Source organism: Heteronotia binoei, chromosome 18 (genome assembly GCF_032191835.1).
Source record: "Heteronotia binoei isolate CCM8104 ecotype False Entrance Well chromosome 18, APGP_CSIRO_Hbin_v1, whole genome shotgun sequence".
Taxonomy (NCBI): Eukaryota; Metazoa; Chordata; class Lepidosauria; order Squamata; family Gekkonidae; genus Heteronotia; species Heteronotia binoei.
The window spans coordinates 28614028-28632882 of record NC_083240.1 but is presented as its reverse complement, the minus strand read 5'-3'; the positions used below and the strand labels follow the sequence as shown (position 1 = coordinate 28632882).

The 18855-nt window shown below is 44.5% G+C and overlaps 1 protein-coding gene across 11 annotated transcripts in view; it reads left to right on the top strand.

Moving 5' to 3' along the window:
• Positions 1-18855, top strand: part of CUX1 (cut like homeobox 1) — a 364039-nt gene that overhangs the window by 84396 nt on the left and 260788 nt on the right. For all 11 annotated transcript variants that reach the window (XM_060259668.1, XM_060259667.1, XM_060259669.1 and 8 more), the window contains exon 2: positions 709-819. In XM_060259668.1, coding sequence (XP_060115651.1) covers positions 709-819 — 111 coding nt within the window. The remainder of the gene's footprint in view (positions 1-708; positions 820-18855) is intronic.

Genomic DNA, 18855 nt, shown 5'->3' with positions numbered 1-18855 from the left:
ATTATGGTTCACGATGTCAAACATTTTTGTCAACGCAGTCATTCCTATTCAGTGCTCATATGGACTTGCATACTGTCAAGACATGGGTTAATCTCCTTGTTCTCCATATCTGCATTTTTCTCACAGAGGAAAGAGCAGGCAGTAGAGAGGACTTTGACTGTCAAAAGGCCATTTGAGGAGGGGAGGGGGATTCTAAGGAAGCAGTTGTTCCAATAGAGACTATAGCAGGGGTCCTCAAACTTTTTAAATAGGGGGCCAGTTCACTGTCCCTCACACTGTTGGAGGGCCGGACTGCCGTTATTGTACAAGGCCGCGGGCCGTCAGTTCTCCGTCTTCTGCATCTCTCTCCCTTCCCCACACCACACACCCCGGCCTGGGAACTCACCTCACCTCGGTATCACCTCACACTCTGTCTCCGCCGCCTCAGCCCAGTGCCGGAAGTGTGCGTTGCTAACGCGAGTTTAGGTCGAACGTCACTTCAGGTCTGATTTTGCCATAACCCGGCGGGCCGCATAAACGTCCTCAGCGGGCCGCATCTGGCCCGCGGGCCGTAGTTTGAGGACCCCTGGACTATAGGATACTTTTGTAAGGAAGTTCTAGTTTATTAACCAACCTTTGGGTGAAAGCATGCTGCCTTTGTTTATATTGTTTTAAAGGATCCAATCATGGCTAAAATTGTGATTTTTGTTTTTTCCTTCTTTCTGATAGAGGGAGCTTGATGCCACGGCGACAGTGTTGGCAAATCGACAAGATGAAAGTGAACAATCGAGGAAGAAGCTCATTGAACAAAGCCGCGAGTTCAAGAAAAACACTCCAGAGGTGAGTTGCCGTGTTCTTTCACACAGTCGCCAACAGCCTTCCGTATAAATGAGCTTGCAGTTTTTGTTTCCGCAACAGACTTGAGGTTCTCATGTTTCAGGTGCATGCTGTAGATGGGGGGCGGGGTAACTCTGATTGAGAGTTTGGAATGGCTTGAGTTCAGGCAGTTGGGACTTGGGTATCTATATCCTTTTGAGGGGGGGCGGGGGGTGTTAAGGCTTGCAGTTACATGGTTTGAATTGTAACAAATCGTTAACATCTCACAAATGGGTAATCCACTATCTTATTTTGCTCCCAACCTTTTGGGGACCTGGTGACCCACTAAAAGAAAAGATGCCATGCACAAATCATTAAAAATGTAAAAACTTGGGACCCATTTTCACAGGCTTCATGCTGTACTTTGGGGTCAGGACCCACAAGTTGGGAAATGCTGGTCTAGGTGACTTCTCTGTAGTCATCTAGCTTTCTGTATCCATGTAAATCTAAGCATTTTACTTGACTGTAGCTAGAGTCCTTTTGGAACAGTGTTGGGGAAGGGCCATGGTGCAGTAGTAGATCATCTGCTTTGCAAGCAGAACATCCCAGGTTCAGTCCCTGGCATCTCCACTTTAAAGGATCAAATAATAGCAGACCTTTACAGGAATAGCAGAAATGAAAGACCTTTACCTGAAATCGTGGAGAACTGCTCCCAGCCAGAGCAAACAAGACTGACTGTGATAGTATATGACGGCTTCCTGAGTTCAGTGCTGTACTTTAAGATATGCCACTCTGAGAATGCATGCCATAACTGACCACCATCTGGGGGTGACTAACCCCCAGGAAACTGGATATCTAGCTGCTGCAGTTTTTGAATTGTATCAAGCTCCTGCGACCATTTGGAAATGTGGGGTGGTGAGGCCACGGTCAGAATTACCTCATTGCGTTATCTTTATTGCATGATATAAGATTGCCATCTCAGTTTCATGGCTGGAAGCTACAATTGATGGGCTCCTCCATGTGGTGGTGTTGAGGTTACAAAATAAACAGCGGGAAGGTTGGTTGGAATTGCTTCACCATCCCGGATGCAGAGATGGTTGACTGGCAGTGCAAACCTACACAGAGTTAACACCCTTTCAAAGCCCACTGACTTCAATGGACTTTAAAAGCTATAACTCCACTTAGGATGCAGCTGTGTTTTTTCAAACCTGAACACAATCTGCCTCTCCTGTTGGTTTTATTTGTACTGGGGGGAGGCGGGAAGGGAAGCTTTCATAACTCTTTTTGCTGTGGCATACGTGATTGGTCCTCAAGATGGAGGCCAGGGTCTGAGCTGGAGTTCAGAATTGCTTAACTTCAAAAGAAGATTTTCTCAAGACCTTGTGATTGGAAGTTTCCTTGGCTTTGTGTTCTAGCTTGTGTGAAGCAGGTATTGGATAGAAGCAAGCTTGGATAATGTGAGATGAACCACTTTGTTGATCCACTGTTGAGAAAGAATGTGATAGAAATTCTGTGAAATGTTTAAGGAAGAAGATTTGTGGATTATTTCTTTTTATAAAAGCTCTTCTTTCCCAGGTGAAGAGTATAGATAATCTGTGGTGCTGGGAAAGATGTATCCTGAAAGAAATAATCCTTCCCCTTTTCCCACAACAAAAGCAAATAGTTTTGATAACGTAACTCACTGCTGCTGAAATTGAGGTGTTTCCTCATAGAAGTGGGAGCGGCTGTGAGAGATCCTGAATTTGTGGGTGAATTGTGGTTGAGGAATGTATACGTCTTATTGTCTGCTGAAGGTGAAAAGGGAGAGAAGTACCAGTTGAGTGCTTAATTGGTCCCATTTATTAGCTCCCTCCTCTTTGCCCCTGTTCCCTAATTAATAGTCTTCCAATTTCAATATCAGAACTCCCCCTCACCTTAAACGGCAGGGTGTCAACATATACAAACAACACTTGAAGTCAATTGGGTAGCTAGCTTCTGTATGGCTTGTATTTCCTATCTCACTTCCTGGTCAGGGTGCTATGAGCCTGTGTGAGATGGTATTTCCGAACATGTAGAAATGGGGGTATAGGAGATGGTGTGAGCGTTGCTGTTTACCTTGCTTCTAATGTGACTGTCCGTATGAGTTCTGCAAGAGGTTGGTGGTCCCAGTAATGGAGGCTTTGTGCTCTGAATGGGGATGGTCTGTTTCTGCACATTGGCATTTCAAGGGGCTGAAGTATGGTTTCTAAAAATTTAATGGGTCACACCGCTCTAATCCTTGGAATGGTTAGCTTCTGTTGATGTAAGCATTGATGACATTATCTCTGCCTGACCCATGAATTTCACTGAGTATCCTTGGGCTAGATATTCTTTAATTCAGCCTTTCAGTCTAACAGGGTTGTTGAGAAGTTAAAAAGGGTGGAGGGAGATAACTGGGCCCCCAGCCCTAGATGTACCTTTGCAGGTAATTTTAAAGTCAGGGACTAGTTCTTCAGCATAGCGCCAAACTTCTGATACAAAGCCGGAAGTGACGTCATTGCATCAAGACAGAGTCACCCAAAATTCTATGGGTGCTTTCACAAGGTGACTGTTTGCAAGTAGATTTTGCTTTTCATACACAATAAAAATCCAGTTGCAAATCACAACTGGTTTAGTGTGTGTAAACGCGCACCATCTGTTTAAACCATGGAGTTTTGGATGAATCCCGGAGTGTTGTGCTGAGGCAGTGACATCACTTCCAACTTTGCACCCAGAGTGAGGCATTGCATTGGAAGGATGCTGAAAAGCCATCTCCATTTCCCTACTGCCTGCCTGTCTGCCACTACAGCAGGAGGCCTCCACCCCCCCTTGGGATAACTTATCCATGTATGCTATTCTGAGTTCCTTAGAGGAAAGACAGGATAGAAATATGATGAATGAAAGAGGAATTGATGGTTTTAGCTGCACAGTTCTCTTGCTCAGTAATACAGGCACAGAATAAGGTAGTATTTAGTATGCATACAAGCAGCTGCCTTGAAGTCTCTTTGCATAATAAACCTGCACATCTTTCTGCCTCCTGTTCCCTCAGATGAGTCCAGTGGGCTTTGTGGTTCACAAGGCAGAAAACTCCACCCACAGTTTTTTAGTGTAATGTTATCAGAGAGACCCTGCTTCCCTCTTGTTTGATCATTCTAAGAAAACCTTGACACCTTTTTTTGGGGGGGGGGGGAGAGGTTCCTCTTTTTTGGTTTTGCATTTACTGTCATCAGTTCGGCCCTGTACCGTGTTGCACTTCTCTAAAGAACTAAATACGAAAGTGGGCTTGACAAAGAAAGGGAAGGGGGTTGCCTCTTGGAAGAGCTACAGTGTGCTTGATCAAAGTAGTTAGTGCAGGGAGGGAGGGAGGACGCCACTCAAGCAGCAAGAACCGACAGGGCCATCTTGTGCCCTCTCAGGTGATTACAGGCACGGCAGAAAGTTCTCATCAGCATAGCTGAAGAAGGTATCGGAAGAGCTGGCTGCCCGAAAGGGAAGCCTCTGTGAGGCCTGGACTCTCCTCTGCCCCCCACTGCGGTGATTCCTGACCCCTCTGCAAGGTTGGAGCATGCCTGGCTAAACCTCGATTCTTCCAAAGCCCAAACCATTCTTTCCATGAGCTGCCCAGTGGACTGAAAAATTTCACGGTGGTGTGTTCTTGGGGGATCCCCAATAAATGTTTTCTTGACAAACCAGTCGGTGGAATTCTCCATCTGAAAATGCACCGAGACAGGCATGTTTTGTGAAGAAAAAGTCATCATAGACGTACAGGTTGCCTGTTTGAGGCTGTGTTAGAGAGGGCGACACGGTTGCAGCCAAGTGCATTAATTAATTGGGTGATCCCAGTCTGGGCTGCACATATCTTTCCTTCCCATGCAGAGCAATGCCGGGGTTCTGGTCTCATAGCTCTCTTGACAGGGATCTCTGTACAGCGTGCACCCAAAGCAGGGAGTAGCTTGCGTGCTTCTCCCTGGTAGGATCTTGCCACAGGTGACTAGCTAAGTGTCTGCCTTGGCTCTCGGTTTCCTGCATCCTGCTGATCCAAAATGCCCTCAGAGCCTTCTCGGAATCTGTTGCAAGTAAACTGGTGTTTAGAAGAGCCCCTGGGGCAGTGGCCCTCTTCCACCAAACTGTCAGTAGTCATTAATGGCATGGAGCCATACTGTTTAGGATGCTTTGGACAGACCTGGTAAAGTTAAGTTCCATTCCTGAGGCTCCTAACAAATTTCCATCTCATGGTTCGGCCTGTCATATTTCCAGCTGCCTGCCTCAAGATCAGTAAGCCCTAAGAATGAAGGCGGTGTGAGCAGCTGCCTTAGCAGGAAGAAGGCAACATCTGTTGAAACTAAGCTCCTGTTAGAGAATCACTATTGCATTTTGTAGGCACCAAAGATTGATATTTCCATGTATTGGTGTTTTTTGGACCCATTTTTAGGTCCAAACAGGAAAAATAGGTAGTGTGAGATGGTACCTACCATTGCAGGCATCAATTTAAAGTTTTTTTTTAAAGCCCTCTGAAATCCAATATTTCACTTCTCTTCCACTGTGGACCTTATCTCAGAGCACATCTGATTCCTCATGTCCCTTTTAGAGAGCCAGTTTGGTGTAGAGGTTAAGTGTGCGGACTCTTATCTGGGAGAACCAGGTTTGATTCCCCACTCCTCCACTTGCACCTGCTGGCATGACCTTGGGTCAGCCATAGCTCTAGCAGAGGTTGTCCTTGAAAGGGCAGCTCCTCTTAGCCCCACCCACCTCACAGGGTGTCTGTTGTGGGGGAGGAAGGTAAAGGAGCTTGTGACCCGCTCTGAGACGCTGAGATTTGGAGGGCAGAATATAAATCCAATGTCATCATCGTCTTCTTTTAGGGCTAATGTCCGAAGCAGCCAGAGGCTATATCCCTCAACTTTTATTTATCTAGTTATTTATTTTTAAAAGCAGAATCATGATTGTTACAAAGAATTACTCAGCCCTGTCAAGGGAGTTTTCACCAAGTTGGCATCATCCCGCTTGGGCTAGGATCATTTTTTGGCAGGCGGGCGACAGGAGTGCTGGGGCTGTTGTTTCATTGTAGATTTGGGGAGACTTAATTCAGCCTATTGTGAAATGTCTCCCATGTGAATTGCCTGCTGATGAGAATCTTTGTTTCGCTTCCAGTTTTGTAATATGAATAATTTTGGGGCCATCCTGTAGTTCTGCTGTGGCCAAGCAGGATGCCTTAGGGAGAGTGTAAAAAACACACACCCTGGTTACTCATTTGCAGAATAACTAGCCTCGTATAATTTAGAACTAGCCAATAGCTGATTTATATTCACTGAAGCATGACCATCTTCTTTTTCAATTATTTCATTTGTCTGCATCTGTCTTGTGTGTTTGAATTTTCCTCCCTCCCGAATTCCCTGAATTTTCCTGCTTCTCACACATAATGGACAGTAACCTAGATGGACCTTAGCACTGGGAAGAATCTGTGGCTCAGAGGTGGATAGATTTGCCAGTCCTGGCTTGGAAAATACTAGGAGATTTGGGGGCAGACACAGCTGGGCTGTGATGTCATCGGGTCCACCCTGGTTTGTCTGGTGAGATTAATCTGTGCAGTCTGTAGACCAGTTATAATTCCTGGAGGTCTCACTGGAGGTTAGTAATGCTAATAGAGGAGCACCTGCTTTACATGCAGAAGGTCCCAGAGTTTAGCCCCTGCTGTTTCCACCCAGAATGATGTTAGCCGGCTGGGAAAGCCCCTTTTCTGCCTGGGATCCTAGAGAGCCACAGCTGTTCAAACTGTACTGAATGGCTTCAAAGATCTGACTGCATGTAAGGCAGTGTTGTACATTGATTGTCTTTTAAGGCCCAACTGATGTAGGCTGCCTGGTGTTCTGTCATGAAAATTGGCGTGCCTTCTGACTTCCTATGATGGCTGAGCTGCACTGATCACTTCCTTCCTGCACTCCCTTTTATGCTGGTGGCACTGACAAGCAACCAGATTTTTTGCTGGTTCCAACGAGGGCTTTGTGTCATTGTTAAAGCAACAGGATTTCCGGGGAAACGTTGCCCTATATTAAATGAAGAGTGAATACGCAGAGGGAATTTATTCCATAAGTATACCTTGCAGTGGGAGCTTGAGTACGAGCAGCAGAAAAGTAGTTCCCCTGCCACACCCCCACGCTTCCCGCTCTGGATGGACGAGCCCTTGCTTTCGTTCTAGGATTGTACCTTTTGGTTCTGTTACATAATGGTGACAGAATGTGTTGAGTGTTCTGCAGTTAGTCACTTTAATGTAATAGTTGGTTGCAGGGTGTTGTGGCCATTTTAGGATTAAGCCTGATTATGATTTATGCTGTGTTAAAATCTGGGGGAGGGAAAAGCTTGAATCAAGAAAGGCCATTTTGTTTTGCCAGTTGGGTTGCTTCTTAGGGGCTCCATTGATCTTCAGTGAAGCGTCCCTTGCTCATTTTGCAAATGTGGGCTGATCTTTGACCTGTTCCAAGTTTCTTAGATTACGTGGAAAAGCTCAGAATCCCCCAAGGTGAGGGAGGCAGAAACACTTTTTCCAGAAATGGCTGCAGGCCACCCTGTTCCGTCTGCTGGTGAAAATGTCACAAGAAGTCCTTTGGACAGTTAAAACGTGAAATCTTTTATTTCTTGAAATCTCTCATTCTCATTTTCTCCGTTTTATCCTCACAACAACAATCCCACACCGTAGGTTAGGCTGAGAGAGTGCAAATGGCCCAGGGACAGCCACTAACTAGGCTTCTGTGGCAGAGCAGGGATTCAAACCCAGCCAGGTCTCCCGTGTTGTAGTTGGACAGTCTAGCCACTACACCGATCTGCCTGCTTCGTACTGCACGGGCCAGACCTTTTCAAACTGAAAATATCCCTTTCACTCCTCCAAGCTCTACTGTGTCCGTATCCCAGTGACAGCTGTGATGTCTGGCATGCTGGCCTGCAGATCTCACCTACAGCCCAGTCTGTCCTGCAACTTTGGATACTGTTGCAAGCAGGATCTGTGCCCCACTGGTTTTGTTTTTTGTTTTGTTTTCAGTATTACAGTTTGTTTATTTGCTTTATTTGTTTTACTTCATTTACAACTAGGGATGGGCACCAACCGGGAAAATGGTGGTTTGCATTGGTTCATTTGATTGCCTGAACTGGTGGTTCATTTTGGTTCATGGTTGGTTTGATTTCCCAAACTGTTCCATGGTTCATTAGTTCATCCCCTCCCCAGGGAGTTCAAAAGGCATTTAAATGCCTTCAGAGCTCATTGACCCTTGGGCATGGTCAGTTTCAATGGACTGAAACTGATCAGCTCTCCTTTCTCTTCCCCTGCTTGCTTACAGCAGAGAACTGGGGAAAGCAAAGGGGAGGGAGAGCTGGCTGACCGGAGTGAAACTGACCCACTCAACCTCTCATTCTTTCCCCCTGCTGGTCTGCCGTGGCAGGCGGGCTGGAGACACTAGATAGCAGCGGCATGGCTGGGGGAGGGAGGGGGAGCGGGAGGCATTTAAATGTTACCCTCTTCCTTCTCCAGCCCACAAACTTTCAGTGGTACCCGAGAGATCTGGAGAGACTCTAAAGAGAAGGGGTTTAAAGATTAAACCATGGGAGTTCAGGGGTGGTTCATGGGAGGCACCTTTCTCCCAAACCGGTCTGAAATGAACCATAAACTGGCCTGGTTCATGCTCAAACCGTGGTTCATTTTTTCCCCCGATTCATGCACTGCTTATAACCCAGCTTTCTGTTCTGTGTGGACTCAAAGCAACTTACGTCGTTCTCCTTTTATCCTCACAACAACCCTCTGAGGTGTGACTGCCCCAAAGCCTACCTTCCATGGCAGAGTGGTGATTCGAACCTTGGTCTCCCAGATCATAATCTGACACTAACCCCCCACTATTCAATATTGGCTGTCCAATTCAGTTGTGATTTAAGTTGAGCCGCACAAGCAATTCCCATTTGCTGGTGCTACTTTCTGAGAGTGGCCCTGACTTGAATAACCTCTGCGGCCTCTCACCAAGACCCTGCTCCCCCTGGGACTATAGGGCAGATCAGACTGAGGAAGCCATAGTCACTTCCTAACCCTAATGCCCCTTTCATTGCTGGTCTCATTCCCTCATCCAGCTAGTTAATTTCATCCTGTGTTTATGTTCTGCTGCTGATGTTTAGAAGGGGGAGAGAAATGACCTTTTCATGCCCACCTGACATCTGTTTTCCTGATGCTGATGGCCAAATCCAGCCAGGTTCTGAAAACACACAGGGGAGCCTTTGAGCGTAGCCATCAGTAGGTGTGCTCTGAGCATAACAGCTTTAAACTGGTAGGGAAAAACAGGAGTCTTACGAGTTGACAGGGGACTAAATAAATTAGCTCTCAAAACAGAGCACCTTAATGCTTAGAGAACTGTGATGGCCCCCTCCTGACCCCCCAGACCTTCTCTGAAGGAAATGGAAAACTTGAAAGGAAGGGAAGTTCCTCTCGAAATGCACATGAGCTCATGATTGCTGGGTCCTAGTACTGTGTGCTATCCAAGAGTATCTGGTAAACTACATGAAGAGGGTATTTTTTTTTTTTTGCAGGAGTGGGGCACCTTCATAAAAAAAGAGTTGTGCCATATTAGTAATTGTGTTTCTTTTGACTCCTTTCCTGTGTGACATGATGGCAAGATAAAGCAAGATAATGGATGCTGTCTAAAGTTTGCTTTTTATCCTTGCGACTGTGATCCCATGAATCAGATTGGAGGGTGGCTCAAATCCACCCAGTTTGCTTCATGGCACATCAGGGACTCCAATGCTGTCTCCCCAGTCTTAAGTCCAGCACTCTGTCTGCTCTACCCTGGCTTGCCACAGATATTCAGATATGTGGAGAGAACTAGAAGTAGTGCTTGGAATGGAATTCATCTTGTCGAGCCTATATTTGTTTTAAGAAAGAAAAAAAATCCAGTCAGATATGCAAATAGAGATGTTCTCCCCACCGTCTTGGCACAGAACAATACGTGGGGCTGGAGAAACATTTCAGATTTTGTGGTGCCAGCCCTGAGGTTTTAGGTGGTAGCTTTTGCTTGCTGCTAAACATACACATTTCAGCTTTTGGCACCCGCGAGGCCTAGGGCTTTTCCAGTTTGGGTACTGTTTATGGTAGGTTATGCCTTAGACCAGGGGTGTCAAACATATGGCCTGTGGGCTGGATCAGGCCCGCAGAGGGCTCCAATCAGGCCCTCCAGCAACTGGCTGTCATCTGCTTCATTTTCTCTTGCCTGCTTTTTTTGGTCGCCATTTTGTGTTTCTACCCAGATAAGCCAGAGCAGCAAAGCAGTCTTTCCCTCTGCCCCACCCTTTTCCCAAAGGAGCAGCCTCAGTCAGTGAGGGAGCTTGGCTCTATAGCTTTGCTGGTTGATTAAGTTTGCTAGGCTCGGTTAATCACTGCAGAGCTACTGAGACAAGCCTTGCTTCCTTCTTATAAGTGGCTGAGGCTCCTCCCACCTTGGGGAAGGAAAGAAAGAGCCAGAGCTTCCTTTGCCCAGTGCCCACCCTCAGGAGAGCTACAAAGAATGCTTTTAGGACTAGCAATATTTTAGTGAAGGTATGAGCTTTTTGCCTTGCTACAGAGAGAGAGAGAGAGAAAGAGAGTTTTGTTGGGCTTGTAACTGGGTTCCACTCCTCTTTTTCATTGTACTCATGCCCTCCAGTCTTTCTCAATAGGAAAGCATTTGAACTATTTGGAAGAGAAATATTAGCATTAGTCTGAGAGTGTGTTTCCCCCCAGGTTTACCCAGCAAATTTTCCTTATTTTTTCTTTCACATTTTCCTTTGATTGGGGGGTCTTGAATTTAGACTTCCCAGATAGTAGGCTGACACTGACCACTGTACATGGCTGTCTCTCTGTTCTTGTAGTTGTTTTCTGGGGGGAAGTTGTATTTTTTTTTTTTAGTTGTAGTCATTTTTCTGGGGAAAATGATAGTTTTGTAGACAAGCACATAGCCCTCAGTCTGTGCCATGGTGCCTTCACATATTCTTGACTAGTTCATGAAGCAGCTTCTGTACAAAAGCTCACAATGCCCAGCTACTTCATGTTCCTCTGGGTCTTAGGCTCAAAGCATTGACCATGAGATGCCTAATGTATGCCAATGAATCAAAAGTAGGTTTGCAACTTACAGATGTGCGCACCTGAACAGCACATATCCAAGACTGGTACAGCACAGACACTGTCTGCAGTTTTTGATGCAATAATTCATAGCAAGAGGTGACATTTATTAGAGACTGTAAAACAAAATATTGGAAATGGGCTAATATTTTAAGCATGTTATATTTTAAGCAAAAAAAATTCTTTAATTGCATGTCTGTGCCCTTTACAAAGTTTATATGTCCGCTGCCTGGCATTACATTTTATGATACACATGGCTCGGCCCAACAAGGTCTCATTTATGTCAGATCTGGCCCTCATAACAAATGAGTTCGACACCCCTGCCTTAGACAGTTTTCTTTTTGCCCTGAATTCCTAGTCCTGTTGCACTGTTTATCGGATGGCTTATAAGTAGTAGATAAGGGGCCCCTATCATCATCAAAGTGACAGCTGCTCCGCCCACACATGCACGCCCCGCCCACACAAAAACAAACGTCGTATGTTTCCTTATGGGGGAGTGACACTACAGTCCCCGAGGGGGCGGCTATGGATCCCCCCCTCCCAAGGAATGCTGGCTGTTTCTTAAGGGGGAAAGGAGGGTCAGCCACTGGTGTAGCAGGCTTCATATTGTTTGGGGGGAAAGCGTGTTTTGCAACACAGACGTTATTTAGAGAATTGTGGAGATGCAATGGTTCTAAGCGGCCATAGTTTGGAGAGGAGACATACCCAACGGATAAAATGATGGCTTTAAAACTGAGCACGGCTAATCTTATACGTGTAACACGTCCCTTTAACATCAGGTTGCATCAGGTTGCGTGTCGATACAACTCATGCTCTTTAACTTGTTCATTAATGATCCGGAGTTGGGAGTAAGCAGCAAAGTGGCCAAGTTTGCAGATGACACTAAATTGTTCAGGGTGTTGAGAACCAGAGAGGATTGCGAGGCGCTCCAAAGGGATCTGTTGAGGCTGGGTGAGTGGGGCGACAACGTGGCAGATGAGGTTCAACATGGCCAAGTGCAAAATAATGCACATCAGGGCCAAGAATCCCTCCTACAAATACAAGTTGATGGGGGTGTGAACCAGTAGAGACTGACCAAGAGAGAGAGAGAGATCTTGGGTGTCGTGGTAGATAACTCACTGAAAAAAATGTCAAGAAAGTGTGCGATTGTGATAAAAAAAAGGCCAACGCCACACTGGGAATTATTAGGAAGGGGATTGAAAACAAAGCAGCCGGTATCATAATGCCCCCCTGTATAAATCGATGGTGCAGACTCATTTGGAATACTGTGTACAATTCTGGTCACCGCACCTCAAAAAGGGTATTATAGCATTGGAAAAAAGTGTAGAAAAGGGCAACTAGAACGATTAAAGGTTTGGAACACTTTCCCTATGAAGAAAGGTTAAAACGCTTGGGGCTCTTTAGCTCGGAGAAACGTCTACTGCAGGGTGACACGATAGAAGTTTACAAGATTATGCACGGGATGGAGAAAACAGAGAAAGAGGTACTTTTCTCCCTTTCTCACAATACAAGAATTCGTGGGCATTCAATGAAATTGCTGATCAGTCAGGTTAAAACAAATAAAAGGAAGTGCTTCTTCACCCAAAGGGTGATTAACAAGTGGAATTCACCGCCGCAGGAGGTGGTGGAGGCTACAAGCATAGTCAGCTTCAAGAGGAGATTGGATAAAAATATGGAGCAGAGGTCCAACAGTGGCTATTAGCCACAGTTTATATGTGTGTGTGTACATACACACACACATATATTGGGCACTGTGTGACACAGAGTGTTGACCTGATCCAACACGGCTTCTCTCATGTTCTTCTTATGATCTGCAACTTGTGTTTCACAACTTGGTGCACGCTTAAAGTCACTGTTACTTGTTTGATCCCTTTTTAAGATTGGCAGTGTGTGGTGATTAACATGTGGAATTCACCCAAAGGGTGATTAACAAGTGGAATTCACCGCCGCAGGAGGTGGTGGAGGCTACAAGCATAGTCAGCTTCAAGAGGAGATTGGATAAAAATATGGAGCAGAGGTCCAACAGTGGCTATTAGCCACAGTTTATATGTGTGTGTGTACATACACACACACATATATTGGGCACTGTGTGACACAGAGTGTTGACCTGATCCAACACGGCTTCTCTCATGTTCTTCTTATGATCTGCAACTTGTGTTTCACAACTTGGTGCACGCTTAAAGTCACTGTTACTTGTTTGATCCCTTTTTAAGATTGGCAGTGTGTGGTGATTAACATGTGGAATTCACCCAAAGGGTGATTAACAAGTGGAATTCACCGCCGCAGGAGGTGGTGGAGGCTACAAGCATAGTCAGCTTCAAGAGGAGATTGGATAAAAATATGGAGCAGAGGTCCAACAGTGGCTATTAGCCACAGTTTATATGTGTGTGTGTACATACACACACACATATATTGGGCACTGTGTGACACAGAGTGTTGACCTGATCCAACACGGCTTCTCTCATGTTCTTCTTATGATCTGCAACTTGTGTTTCACAACTTGGTGCACGCTTAAAGTCACTGTTACTTGTTTGATCCCTTTTTAAGATTGGCAGTGTGTGGTGATTAACATGTGGAATTCACCGCCACAGGAGGTGGTGGCAGCTACAAGCATAGCCTGCTTTAAGAGGGGATTGGATAAAAATATGGAGCATAGGCTATTAGCCACAATGTGTGTGTGTGTATATATATATTGGCCACTGTGTGACACAGAGTGTTGGATTGGATGGGCCATAGGCCTGATCCAACATGGCTTCTCTTATGTTCTCAGTGTGTTTTACGGGGGGGGGGGGGGGGGGGCTATTGCAAAGACTAGTTCTGCAACCCATTCTAATAACACTGCCCCGTTAATTATTAATTGCAAACACCTACAGTTTCTTATTAACATTAAAACCTATCTTTCTAGCAGCTTCATCAATCTGTTCTCAGACGATCATGAAAACTGCCTCTGTTCTCTGCAAGCACAGGGAGCTTGCCAGTCTCTAGGCTGGAGAATCTAGCTCTGGCTGTCAAAACAAAACGCACAACCTTGCAAATGAGTTCTCACAGAACCATGTCTGGGGAAAGTGAATTCCAAAGTATCGTTTCCCACCTTCTGAGTCGTTCGATCTTATATATTGCTAATTGTAAGACAAAAATATTTAACCCCACAAACTGTTGTAAAAGGTCAAGTGCTTAGACCAGTCAAGATAAACAGAGAGAGAACTGAGGAAATTAGGTTCTCACGCGATATATTTTCAGAGTCAAGTTGCCCCCACCCAAACAGATATAAACAGAAGCCCAGAGCTAACAATACAACCAAAAGAATCTTGCCAAATTACAAAAAGATTTCTGTACATTGCCCTAAACAGGAAAGCCTTATAATTCTTATTAAGGATCTCCAAATATATCCAGCTCAGAGAAATCCACTGGCAGAATTTCTAGAGTCAGCGTGTCATAGCGGTTAAAGTGTTAGACTGGAATCTGGGAGACCCAAATTTGAAACCCCCACTCTGCTAAGAAACCCTGCTAGGTGGTAATTCTGTTTTTTATTTATTAACTTACTCTGGCTTTATATCCCACCCTCTTCGCAAACGGACTCAGGGCGTAACCTGGGGCTAATCACTCTCTCTTTCAGCCTAACCTTACAGGGTTGTTATGAGGAGAAAATAGAGGAGGGAAAGTTTTTATAAGCGCTGTTGGCAGCCCCGGTTTGTATTGGCTGTGTCCAGGCAGGTAGGTGTGAAAAACCTCAGCTTCAGACCCCGGAGAGCCACTGCCAGTCTGAGTAGACAATACTGATTTTGATGGACCAGGGGTCTGATTCAGTATAAGGCAGCTTCATATGTTCATATATGTATGTTGGTTTATGGTAACTGATGCTGGGATAATTTTACCAAGCAGTGGAAAAAGTTGGAAGCCTCGACTATAGAAAATACCTGAAACGGCTGAAATAGACATCATGACAGTGGTTCTAAATGTTGAACCTATGCAGGAAGTGTTGGAGAGTTGGGCTCCTTTCTATGAATGGGCCTTTTTCTCAGAGTATTGTGTGTCAAAATGTTATTCAAAACCCCCCTAAAATCTGTTGATAAAACCTTCTACAAGTCTCGTGCCAGCATTACAATGTTGTAAAAACTAAGCAGCTTTAAGTGTTAAAATCTTTTATACACAAACCTTTGCTGTAAAGTCCAAATTCTAGTTACCCCCTAAAAACCTATACAGCCCTCATTAGTTTCATATAAAATGCAAAAGCTGCCGCATTACAGAGTTGTGCAGTATTGATTTTGAAACCCTTACACTGTTAAAAGTGACTCTCTCTCTCTCTCTCTCTCTCACACACACACACACACACACACAACACACACAGCGTGAGATCTGTTTGGCAAACAAGACATTTCTAAAAAACCAACCATTAAAATAGCATAGAGCTGATTAATTAATATTCTTACCAGGCTCCTTAAACACAGTGGCTGCCTGGGGGTGCAGTTGTGCTGCTTGATCTTCCTCATCCGAAATAACCTCTGTCAAAAAACCAGATTGAATTAATTCAGAAAACTTTACATTTACATCTTTACAGCTTGTTTGTGTCATAAAAAAAAATAACCTGTAAAATTTTTATTTACCTATGTCATTAATAGTGTATTGATTCAATTCAATCATGCTGCTAATAGCTACTGATTCTAACTCCTGCGATTGCATACACAAATCATCATTGAGGTAATCTGAAAACAAAATAAGGTACTTGTTAAATGTCTTCTACTCTTCTACTGTCTGATTTATATTTTGAGTCTCAGAGGGAAAGGTGGGCAATAACTGAAGTAAATAAATACATGGCCAGTATATTGATGCTTTAAGTTATAAGGCATATAATAAATTCCATATTCATCCATGTCATTCCAAGGGTCCCTGGGGCTTATTTGCACTCATAGGCATTTCATACATGATTTTGCCCCACTCCTTTTAACCGGGGGTGTCGGGGATTGAACCTGGGACCTTCTGTATGTAAGGCAGATGCTCTGCCACTGAGCCACAACTCCCACCTCACTTCTGTATGAAACTGGTCAATTGAGTGCTTATTTACAGTCAGTTAAATGGCATGTGAGAAGCAGAGAAGCCTTAGAGTAACTTTTTTATTTTTTTGGATTCTTTTGGAATTAACGCATTTGCAGTGTTGATGAATATATGGAAAAATGAAATTACGCCTCTATCCCGCCGTGTCTCCAGTGTGACAATAAATCAATTTTTTCCCCCTTTTAAAACGTCTGGCCTTATAATTTATGTTTAGTTAGGCCATTACTAAATTCGTAGTAGGTGTTTTCCTTGGCAGGCATGATTCCAAAGATTCTGTGGACTTTGTGAAAAGAAGAAATAATACTGTGCTTTTGTTCTTTGCCAAAATGAAGTGTGGAAAAACTGATATGTATTTTTGTTAATCGGGAAAACTAGCTTGTTTCTGTTTTCTTTTTCTTTGCCTGGACATTTTGCATCCAGTCAGCTTTAAGTAATCCTTATGGCTTATATTCAGTAGAGACTTGACTACGTACTTTGTTAACTGTGACAAGGCAAAATGTGATGTTTGTGGCAGAGAAAAAGGAATTCATGCAGCTGTGGTTAAACAGGGTTTTTAATCATTGGGCAGGCAAATCTACCCTTACTCAAATACGCAGATATTATCTCGAGTGGGACCATGGCAGTGTAAACTGTAAATCCTGATTTCACTCTAGGTGGAAGCAAATTTGTAATTCTTCATTGGAAGCGCTTAATTGGAAGTGCTTGTCTTATACCTTGCAGTCCACCTTCTATATTGTTCACGGTGCATTCCTTTTCTCAGTTTGTCGTTCACATTAGCCTCCAATTCATTCTGTAATACTAGTTCCGTTGCATTGTTCATTGGTTGTCTTACGCTGTCTGTCTGCGCTGTTTTATATTGTGTAAATTAGCCTTGAGTCTCAGTGAGAAAAGTGGCCTATAAATCAAATAAAGAAATAAAATGTGAGGTAATCTAAAATGTGTGAGGTCAGCAAACAAATGTTATGTCTGCGTGGTGGTTTGAACTCAGGTCTCTGAAGTTCTAATGGGCTTCCCTGAACACAAGGGGCTGCCTTATGCTGAATAAGACCCTTGGCCCATCAAGAGCAGTATTGTCTTAGCTCACCAGGATCGCAAGCAGAGAGCTTTCAGTCACCTACTTTTACCTGTAGATGCTGGGGATTGAATTTGAGACCTTCTGCATGCCAAGGAAATGCTCTGCCATTTGGCCAAACCCACCTCCCCAGTTATCCACACTGGTTACCAAATGCCAAGCCCCATCTACCCTCGGTCATTTCCCAACCAACCTATTGCTGTGGTGAAGCACTCCATTAAGAGCAGTGCAAAGGCTTGTGGTTGAAACCAACTTTGTAGCACAGTTTCTAGTACTGGTTAAAGGGGGGGTGTCTCAAGTTGCTTTTGTTGCTATTATGGTCATTGCTAGCGTAGCACTTAATTTGACAAGAGAAGCAGCATTACATCTGTACACACACATCATGGCAAAAAACAGATTCTGTCTGTGGTGAAATTTTTATTGAAAGATGAGCTTTTTAGATTGTACAAACCAAGAAACTATTTTTTAAACTCTTATGTTTGCTCTTAGCTTCTTAGACCTTTCCCCTCCCACCCACCAAAGCTTTAGCAGTTTTCTCAGAGACCAAGACGCTTAAAATGAGGAGAGGTTGTGCTTTGGATTTTGTCAGGAGCTTGGAGGCTACCCCCCACTCATACAAAGAAGCCTGGCCTTGATCTTTCTGAATGCTGATAAAATGAGTAGTCCCAGCAGGCGAGGTGTATGAGCAGTCCTCGGCATGTGTGGTGGCTGACCTGAAACGATGCATAACTCTATGCTTGGAGCATGATCTCATTCTCTCTCTCCTTCTCTGTCCCCTCCTTCCCCCTCCCCAGGCTTTAAGCTATCCATGCTCTTTAAATCAAAACAAGTGCTCTTAAATCAGAGATTTTTCAGTGCCTGCTTCCTTCCTCTTGCTGTGGTGAAAAGTGCTGTCAAGTCAAAGCCCAGTTATGGCAACTCCATGGGGCTTTTCAAGGCAAGAGATGTTCAGAGGTGGTTTGCCATGGCTAGCCTATGGCTCTGGTGGTCTCCCATCTAAGTACTAGCCAAGGATGAAGAAGATGATATTGGATTTATATCCCACCCTATACTCTGAATCTCAGAGCGATAACAATCTCCTTTACCCCCCTCCCCCACAACAGACACCCTATGAGGTAGGTGCTGGGCTGAGAGAGCTCCTGCAGCAGCTGCCCTTTCAAGGACAACTTCTACAAGAGCAATGGCTGACCCAAGGGCATTCCAGCAGCTGCAAGTGGAGGAGTGGGGAATCAAACCCAGTTCTCCCAGATAAAAGTCCCCGCATTTAACCACTACACCAAACTGGCTCTCTGGATGATCTTGCTTAGCTTCTGAGATATAACACGGTCAGACTAGCCTTTAAATTGCATGTCTGCCTGTCCGTCCGTTCATCCATCTTTTATCTATCTCTTCTGTGAGTTTATTGGGTCATGGTGCCTTCCAGTGTTTCATTCATACGGGACACTGTTGTGAGCATCTTTAGAACATACCTGAAATTCTCCTGAGTCTTGTAGAGGGTGGGCGGGCAAGTGATCTTTCAATGGTGTTGGCTCACCATTATTGATCTCAAGTAAGAGCTCTCAATAATGATTTCTGTAGCTGCCTTCAGCTGTGAACAGCCAGCAGCATTGGATTGACTGGTGCAGCAGATACATCATTTTCGTACAGTCTCACTGCTCTCCTGGGGGTGTTTGCAATATTTGATGTCCCTGCAGAGAAAATAATCATGCCTCCTTTTTTTAAAAAAAATGTAAGGCTTTATTTAGTTGATTTTGAGACCAATTAAAGGCAGATTGGCTGTGCTTCCTCTTGTAAACACACATTTAGATTGCTTAAA